General features: G+C 31.2%; 1 protein-coding gene across 1 annotated transcript; it reads left to right on the top strand.

Annotated features, from left to right (window-relative positions):
- Positions 1-898: 898 nt before the first annotated feature.
- LOC129806311 (ATP-binding cassette sub-family G member 4-like) lies at positions 899-9,424 on the top strand. The gene is made up of 8 exons (XM_055854789.1): positions 899-2,095; positions 2,160-2,283; positions 5,117-5,306; positions 5,363-5,861; positions 6,926-7,068; positions 7,129-7,297; positions 7,365-7,621; positions 8,830-9,424. The coding sequence occupies exons 1-8, from the start codon at positions 2,014-2,016 to the stop codon at positions 9,172-9,174; spliced, it is 1,809 nt and encodes a 602-aa protein (XP_055710764.1). The 5' UTR covers positions 899-2,013; the 3' UTR covers positions 9,175-9,424.
- The last annotated feature ends 926 nt before the right edge of the window (positions 9,425-10,350 follow it).

Here is a 10,350-nt window from a genome sequence, read left to right as displayed (position 1 = left end):
GTACTTGGTGTCAAAAAAGATGAAAAATGTCTGTGATAGGGAAACAAACAGTCATGGATCGATTCCCTTCGGGTATCTCTCTTTCTCTCTGGGCATACCTATCTTCTTCGGCTGGTAACCCTGCAATGCTGATACTCAGTTACAAAACATACAACCTGAGAAGGGGCTTTTCCATCGTTTTGTCCTGGAGGTTGATTTCAACGCGAAAACGGCGATGGCCGCACAGGGCCTGGGTTATAAGAAAGAAATGAAATATAATTCTACTCTATTCTATTCTATATATAATATTTTGAGCTTTGTATTTTTTTTTATTTTTTTTTTATTTTTAGTTTTTTAATTCAAAATTTCAATATCTCTATAATTATAGGAACGATAAAAAAATATCCAAAATGATAGAGAAATAGGTGTAGAAATCTGCCCCAAGATGGATCTGTCTGATCTGTTGATTTCTTATATATTTTAAGATTAACTACTACTTGGAAATTTACATCGAATTCTCACCTTTCAAAATTGTTCGGAACTACCCCGATATCCTCTTGCATTATTAAGTAAAAAAGAACATGTTTCTTTAAATTGCCAATTAAAATTTTGTTTTTGTGAGTTATTTTAAAAATAAAGTAATAAAAATGTATAATTAAAAGTTGCGAAATGGTCAGTTAAATGATAAACAAACGACACCGGAAATGTTTTTAGACATTAATTAGAATATTACAGTTATTATTGTAATATTGTTTTAATACTGTGCCTAACTCTTCGTGATAATTGTGCAACATTTGAAGGTCTCAATAACGTTTTAAAGGCATAAAAGGTACAATCAGACAATCTTGGACAATCCTTTAAAACTTTATTCCTATAATGCAGATGAAGATTGAAAACGTGCAATATTGAAATAAAAATATTGCAATATAGAAAGGTCACTGACCCTTTTGATTAATGCCTACATATTTATGTGGGCGTAATTTTGAATTTTTGACACATTGAAAAGTGGCAGCATGTTCAAGCCCTATAAAAACTGAGTCATAACGAAACCGGCTTGTTAATGTACAACCAAACACTGTAATGTTTTATACATAGTATTAGTGGAAGGTAATATATATGATACTAACCACAAGCATGAGATGAGATAAGTGCGAGTTATAAAGCACGATCACACTGACAGAAATGTTTTAAAGTGAAAATTCCTATTTTTTTAACTCATTAAAAAAAAGTTTAATTTAAAAACATTTATTGACCACTCTTTTCTTTGCTACTAAAATAGGATACAGTAATAAATTGATAAATCATATCAGTTACGGAAGTTCAGTATAATAAGAAATAAGCATTTGTAAGCCTCTGTATATACTTTACGTGATTTTTTTTTTTGATAAAAATGAATATGTGCTAGTGAAATTGTAAATGTATATAATACATTTGTTGTTGTAGTATGTTTGTTTTCATATGAGATTACTTAAGAAAGTATCAGATACTCTTGAAAGCAGTCAACTTTGCGCCGTTCTCTTGGGAGGTGCACATATTAATTAGGTTAAAAAATATTGTTAGTGCAATTAAGTTGATCTTAAAAAAGATATGTGGTTTAAAAAGTGAATTTTACAAATATCGCTCGTTTTATTGAGCTGATCATTCATCTTGCATATCATTTATTACGAGTTTATTTATTTACTTTTTTGTGAAATCACAAAAACTGCTGACATATGCAATTAAATTCAATAAAACAGGCCTTTTCTAAAAATTTGGAAATGTATTAGTCTATATATACGCAAGATTTCTAAAGAAAATTGACCAGTGCTTATTATTGTGTTCAGAAATTTGTTTCATGACTTTATTAATTACATTTCTTATAAATGTACATTGTACAAGACACTTGTTGATCGCAAGCGCGAAATAAAAATAAATCAAGAAAAATATCGCACTAAATAAACTACATCAGACAAGTTTTACGTTGAAATGCTGTTACAAAAATTATTTACAAAACTGAACAAGAATTAAAACTTTGTATTTGTTGCTTTTTACGTCATGGCTGCAATTGACGTTGATATTAAAGCTTATCGGAAAAGCATCGATATATATTTCCATCAACTAAATTATACAACACAAGGCAAGACAAGTTTTTGCACAAGTTATGCAATTTATGAATAAAATTAACAACTGCAATTTTACAGGAAAAAAAGGAGTTAAAATACTTCATGATGTTTCTGGGAAATTCAATTCTGGAAAATTGACGGCAATTTTGGGACCATCCGGTGCGGGAAAAACGACTCTTCTGAATGTGTTATCAGGATTCAAGTAAGTAAAACTCTACTCAGTCATAGTTAGAGCTCTGTTAGATAAAATCTATTAAGTAGAAGTTCCCCAGTTAAATCCTAGGTGGAAGTAGTATTCTCAATTCTTTTTGTGGAAGGATAGAGTTGCTATCAAAGAGTCTTATCTAAAGTCATGAGTTTTGGATCTTTTTCGTGAAAAATATCCGTCCACAAATGGTGGTTTGAGGCCATAAAAGTCAAGTTTCTTCTTCTATAGATTGTACTATCAGGATTTTTGTCTATAATTCTGTAACAGTTCCAAGTGTTCACTGGGTTATAAGAATATTGCATTAACCTTGATATTTTCTCTTATCTTGTACAGACATTTCCGAGTGAATGTAGAAAAATTTTATTGTAAATTAAAAGAAATATAATTAAAAAGACTTTAGCATCATTTACCTATGTTATGAACAGGGGCATGATGTTTCTTATGCTTCCCATATGTTTCTAGCGAGCCGAAAAAAATTTTGAGATTATTAGCTGTTATCTGTCATTGTAGAATGAATTAGTAAAAAAATCAAATACAAAATAAAAGCCAATTTAATAACGAAGAGGCAACCGAAAATCCCAAATTGACACCCTACGTAGTTTTGAAGATATCTCGTGAAATGTGTACGAATACAGGACAAAATTTACACTAAAACTGGTTGCATTTTTCAGAGCTAATGTCACCCCCTGGTTATGAAAGTTTTGTTCTGTATTGATTCATGAGAACATGAATAGTGGTCACAAGTTCACGATTTGCGAAGAGTTTTTTCATTGAATTGGGCAATTTCTTCTTAAGTTTACGGGTTCATAACCGATTGGAATTAATTCAGTCTTATCAGGAACTCCAAGACCTTTCCAATGAGCCCAAAAGTGATATCATTCGGTTGCGAAATACGCTCTCTAGATCCCTTTTAACCTTTAACCTTGAAAAACCATTATTAGGTATAATTCAATGATACTTTTGTAATCTGTAATAATCTGTTGAGTTCGAGAAGTAAAATTCTATAATGCAGAAAAAAAATACTTCTTCAGCCGCTAGAGAAAGTGCGTATAGCACCGTGGATTCTATGAAGAATAAATTGATATTTTTTATTCTGGGCTGAATCCAGAAGGGGAATTCTGTAACAGTATGACAATGTCACATGACAAATTCTACACATTTCATGTCGTGAATTAGTATAAATTAATTCAAATTCAGATTCACATCACTTACTGAGAGCTTCATAAAGCTCCTTGGAATGACTATTCGATGCTCACTGGCCTTTAACGTTATCCTATTCCCGAATTTACTACGAAAATTTGTCATATGACATTGTCATATCGTTACAGAATTCCCCTATAGACTATCCCTTTAAATTAAACTGTATGTCGGTTGTTATACTTAATTATCTCGTTGGATTAAAAAAATGTACTTATTGATACTTCTATCAGCTAGCAATTATAGAAAGATTTAATCTGAGAGCTAAATATATTTTGTCTAGAGTTTGGTGCGATAAGATGTGATTCACGCCTTGGTCACATCGATGGCTCCATTCCGACTCATTCTAAGACAGCTTAAATTACTTATAATATCCCGAAAGCCAAAAAAGGACCAAAGATCAGGCTAGAAAGAAGACTGAAGTTTTGTTTTCATCCTAACTTGTTCTTTTATTGTCCTTGATCTATTACATTTGAGTTTATGAATAAAATTTAGAAAACAATCTACTTTTCTTAATATAGATTTTCTAAAATACAAAATATTTTAAAAAAATCAGTAAAATAGAGAAGTATATTTTTATTTACATTTGAAAACTTGAGAATTGAGAGGATTTTTCGTACATATTTAAAAAAAAATGTGTATCACAACCATCATTGTTGCTGATTCACAACCATGCAGTGTTGCAGTGTATCACAACCATCAGTGAGAATGTCTTGTTTTGGTGCCTTTCCCTGATATTTATAGAAAATGAGTCTTGAATGTCGTCAACAACACAATAAGTTTCCAAACTATAAACAGGGTAAGCGTACCAAATTTCGGCCAGCTTGCAATTCCGGCCACTTTTCTGTTCTTCGAATTTCCATGTTCTTTTTAGTTTTTGCATATTGAAGAGAAATTATACAATGTAAAAACATGACAAAAAATGAAGCTTCGACAAATGACTTGTTGTGAAAAAGACATTGGAAGAATTCCGGAAGGGACTATGAGAATGCAGGTGGACGAAATAGGCTACTAAAGCTATGTCTACATTTTTATTCATTTTAAAATGTATTAAGAATGATTTAAGAGAAAAAAAGACGATAAACTGTCTACAAGTTTCCAAGCAACACTCCTGAAGAAGAAATATTAAAAAAAATCAATTTGTATTAAAAATATTACATTTCAAAATTAAGACTTTGACGCTTTTGAAAGCAAGAAAACCTGAATATAATGATATTTCTTCAATACAATTGTTCTCATTGATGTCACTATCATTTCTTCGATCTGCCGGGTTACTCTTCAAAATAATGAATAAAGTTTAGAAAAGAATCTATTTTTTTAACTATAGTTTTTTTTAAATACAAAATATTTAGAAAAAAGATATCAGTAAAATAGGCAAGGTCAAAATTAATAAAATATCAATTTTACTACTAAATTGTAAATTGGGTATTAAGAACATTTTATAAAAAACGATTATATACGTACATCCCTTATTGGGAAACCAGGGGTTCCCTCAGACGACTAATCTTTGACCAATGCATCAAACTTATTAGAAATATGCAAAACATTGAGTTGCGAAAGGTTTAATTGACCGAAGGTACTGCACTATATGAAAATAACCTCAAATCTAAAATTAATTATATATTTCCAGGTGCAAAGGGGTTGATGGCAGTATTTTTGTAAATGGAGAAATTCGCGATAAGAAGGACTTTCGAAACAAGTCATCGTACATTCCACAAGAATTTCCTATGTTAGGAAAATTGACAACGCTTGAGACCCTAAGATTTGGGGTGGACTTAAAACTATCGAAGAAAATCTCAACCGTGGTCAAGCAAAAGATTGTAGGTTTACGAAGATAAAATGGTTACATTAAAGCTTAAATTGTTTAAAATTTAAGATTTCAGACATAACCCAAGTTTTGAATTTGGAGAAATGCTTGAGTACTCGAGTGGAGAAACTTTCGGGGGGAGAGAAGAAGCGGCTTTCGATTGGCGTAGAACTCATCACAAATCCACCAGCAATGTTCTTTGATGAGCCTACAAGTGGGCTAGATAGTGTCTCCTGTGTCCAGGTTGTGACCCATCTGAGGGACTTGGCACATTCTGGGAGGACAGTGATTTGTGTTATTCATCAGCCCTCTTCTCGCATACTGGAACTCTTTGATGATCTTTATGTTCTCTCTGAAGGCCAATGCGTGTATAGTGGTGCTGTTGATGGCATAATTGAAGCATTCCATAAAGCTGGATATAACTGTCCCCAATACTACAACCGTGCAGATTTTGCTCTAGAAGTTGCCAGTCGGGAAAAACAAGGAAATTTTGAAGAATTGGTGGAGAATGAGCGAAAGAAATATACGTCTACATTTGATAACAACCAAGAATCTCACGAAGAACTAAGTAAGGATATTATCTTTGAATGATTCAAACTTAATCTTTATTTACCATAAAGGAACGATTTATTGACCAATCTTGAATTTTGAGCTTTAAAACCACTTTGACTAAAATATCCAAATTTTATTGGAAGAGATTGCAATATACAGTGCCCGCTCTGTAATCCGGATGATTGGGAGACAAAATGACAGATGTCCGCTTCGTAATCCGGATGGATTTTTTGAATTTGTTCAACGTCTCGAAAATATAATACAAGTTTTTTTTGTAGAATTAGACTAAAAAATTTTAAAGAAGATTAAAAAGACATAATTGGAGACGTCTATCCTATTATACTTCATTTATTATACAAAAACATCACAAGATAGTTCATTTTCATTGCTGAACACGCATGCATACATAACCTCAAAAGTATTTTAAATGTAACTGTCGTGAACTTGTCCGGATTACGGCGATCCGGATTAGAAAGCGGGCACTGTAATATTATTAGCATTTCTTCTATATGGTAGTGGTGGATCAAAAAAGTTGTGTCTGGTCAATAATGATCCTTTCCTTAAATAGTCTTCCGATTGTAGATTTAGCTTAGTTCTCGAAGGTCTCAAAATCCTAAAAAGCAATCTTTTCCATTTCAGAATTTAATAGTTCACTTGCCCTGCCCTTAATAATCGAATCCTGATTTAAATTCTTCCATTAAATCTTGAATGGTAAGAAAGTAGAGCAAGTCAACCAACGCTAAGCCTTAGGTCTGGATCCAGTTTATACGGACTTCAGACCTGATGCTTAGTCATAAGGTTTACTTGTTCTGATTTCTTACCATTTAAGATTTTTGGTAAAAAATAATTTAGAGTTGGATTGTTAAGTACAATTGATCAATTAGATTCTTAAAAACGAATAAAAACGTTGCTTTAAGATTGTGAAACCTTCAGGAATTTAGCTAAGGCTCTTGTTTAAAGACCGCTTTAGACTAACTTGTGGTCATATTTTTAAGTACTCTTGTTTCTAATATAAATCACTTTTTTGAAAAGAAATATTAAAGAAAACCTATTCATTTTAACCTTAATTATTTTACGTAGCGTACGTGTCTAAATCGGAATCACCTGAATCAACGCATAAATTAGTGCAACAACGTAATCGAAAATTGATATACCCCATATCAACATGGAATCAATTCCTAATCTTGTCCAGGAGAGCACTTCTATGCACCTACAGAGATTTCGTAATTACACCCCTATTTATGAAATTCTATCAGTAAATTAATGACATTATTTTTTTGCAGTTCTTCGCTCAACTCAGGATTATAACTCATATAGTTGTTGGTGTCCTTCTTGGATTAGTCTTCTACGATATTGGATCGGATGCTGCTAAAGTGTTAACTAACATATCTTGCTTGTTCTTCTTCCTACTCTTCATCTTCTTCGCAAACAGCATGCCAACAGCGTTATCATGTAATACTATTTATTATTTTTTTATGAAAATTATTTTTAAAATTTGTCTTCTTGCGATTTATCCCAGATCCATCTGAAACATCTGTTTTTCTTAGAGAGCATTTGAACAATTGGTACTCCCTTGGATCGTATTTTGCATCAAAAATAATTGCTGATCTTCCTTTGCAAATAATTGGTCCAAGCATTTTTATTTTATGTGGATATTTTCTATCTGGACAACCGAATGATGAAAATCGCTTTGCAATGATGTGGATGATTTGCTTTCTTATGGCAATTAGTGCCCAAGCAATGGGATTACTGGCAGGAGCAGCTTTTAATGTACAGGTATACATAATAGAGTCTTTAAGAAGTAAAATTACAATTTAGATCCTCATAACATCGGTACAACTTTTAGATCAGGAAAATTTCCTAAAGTCGAAATTGGAGTACTTTTTTCTCACACGTTTTGCATATGTCTATCTCATTCTCTCGAACTCTTCTTCTTCTTTTGAACAACAAGAAAAATTCAATTCAGCTCAATCGAATTTGGGGTGCGAAAGAAAAGGATTTGAATTTCGACTTCATGAAATTTTCTTGGTCTAGAAGGTGTGCCGGAGCCATAAAAAATTTAATTTTGACAAAATAATGGCAATGGCACAGCTTTTCAATTTGGTAAAGTTTTATCGATCGAAATTTTACCTCGTACTCTTTGAAGGATAAATTCAGATATAATTGTCTCTTTCTGTCAAACCAAACTTAAAATTTCAATTTAAAATAGAATTTTCATTTGACGGAAGGAGGCAATAATTATCTGTACTGGATTTTTCTTTTACTCAATTATAAGAGGATTGCCAAAGTCATTATAATTGAAATTGAATTTTAAATTAAAAAATTTAAATCAAATTTTCTTTTTTTGTTTTCTATTTCGAAGAAAATTTGGTGAAATTCTATTCTCTTTTTTCAAACGTATTGTACAAGTCTACCTCCCTTTTTTATTCAAATCTAAATTGAATTGGTTGTCAAGAATAAGAAGAAGAATAAAAAAGTGGGAAAGACGTGTTCAAAATGCTTGAGAAAGAAAGGGATAGGTTATTAATTTCAAGAAATATTCCTGATGTAAAAAGGTGTGCCAATGGCATTGTTTATTATTTTTAAAATTAGGTTTTGGTGACTTGCTATCTCAAAAAATGTGGGTCAAAATTGAACTGAACGGAATATAATTCGGTATGATGTTTAAAAAAAGAAGAAGAATGCGAGAGAGTTTAGGAATGAAATGAATTTGAATTTTGACTCTAAGAATTTTACAACTTTTGCTCTCTCAAATGTTTTGCATATTAGTCGTTTTGCATCTTTCTCACTCTTCTTCACCTTTTGAATACCACAACAAATTCAATTTAGTTCAATCGAATTTTAAATGCGAAAATGAAACGGATATATGAAAAATCTTTAAGAAAGAAAGAGAGGAAAGAGATGTGAATTTTGACTTTATGATAATTTCCTAACCTAAAGGTGTGCCAAAGTCATTAGAAACTAAAATAATATTTTTTTTCTAGATGGGAATTTTCCTGATTCCGGCATCGTGTGTTCCAATGTTGGTGTTTTCGGGATATTTTATTCGCTTCAGTGAACTCCATTTTATGTTTAAACCTATGAGCTATATCTCTCTCTTTCGTTATGGCTTCGAAGGATCCATTCAAGCTATATACGGATTCGATCGCGGAAATCTGACATGTTCTGACCCATTCTGTTACTTCAAAACCTCTGAAAAAATACTCAAAACTTTAGATATGACTGAGGACAGGTTCCAGTGGGACGTATTGGGTTTATTTACTTGGGCTGTTATTTTCCAAATTGGAGTATTTATTGCTCTCAAAATTCGTTTAAGAAAGGCTCAATAATTGGGATTCTTAAAAGTATATTTTAAGTTATTGGTGAACAATTCTATGACAATAATTATAATAATTCCGTCATAAACAAATAAAAAAATTGTATTTTTATACAATTAACGTACAAAATGTAATAATTAATTACATTCCGATTTTTTATAACAGGTTTTTAGGATGATGTTACATTACGGTATTTTTTGTATTTGTTTTTTTTTAACTTGGTATTTTTGTTACTGAATAAAGATATTATGCAGACAAACAAGGTAATTGATCTTTTCTTCAGAAATTTAATCATCAAAATAAATAAAATTGGCTCTACAATGAGATCAACCATATGACTAATATACTAATCTTCATATTTTTTGTAGCTTAATGTGAATCACAATGAGAAGGTATGGTTTCAGTTTCAGTAGTTTAAAGTTATTAAAAAGAGAGTGAAGAATAAGTGTAAAAGAATTTAAAGAATTCCATTCTTTTTTGGCCGTGTTGTGTTAGAAAATTTTATCAAATCGACAAAATTCCAGAAGGAAGTATCAAAAAACTTAGTATTTATTTCCTATAAGCCGTGTTATTGAACAAAATTCTCAAAATAAACAAAAGATGTAGTGAATCACTATTTACTGAATTAATTTCGGGTACAAATTAGGAATTTGCACTTGAAATGCCTTTTCACATATTTGTTAAATATCTTATTTAGAAGTAATTTACAAATTTGCGTCAAGTTAAACAAGACTTTGTATATAAATTGGAAAATCCCATGCTTTGGTAAGTTTATAAAATTAACAGAGAAGTATCGTATGTGCATTGATAAACCATAAAAATATAATTTTAAAACAAACCGAAGTCTTTGTCCTGAAAAAGTACATATTTCACTCATTTTGAAATGATGTGACGAAATATTAGCTTATACCAAAAAGATATTATAGAGTAATAACAATTTACATTATAAATTTTGTATAAAAATTCATGAAAATACGTTTTAAGTGTTTAATTTACTTATTCAATGAAGTTTTTTTTTATAATACTTGATGAATTAATTTTGAATTATAAAAGTTAGATATACTATTCATTTTAATTTTTCAAAGAGAGAGCACTATTTTTTATGATAATAGACATGGCAAAGCTTCTCAGCTTTGCGGAGTGCTCGAACTCACGAGGTAGGGCTCCCGTGAATTATGTTTTTCGCAT

The sequence above is a fragment of the Phlebotomus papatasi genome, chromosome 3 (assembly GCF_024763615.1).
Source record: "Phlebotomus papatasi isolate M1 chromosome 3, Ppap_2.1, whole genome shotgun sequence".
Taxonomy (NCBI): domain Eukaryota; kingdom Metazoa; phylum Arthropoda; class Insecta; order Diptera; family Psychodidae; genus Phlebotomus; species Phlebotomus papatasi.
This window is presented reverse-complemented; position numbering and strand designations above follow the sequence as displayed.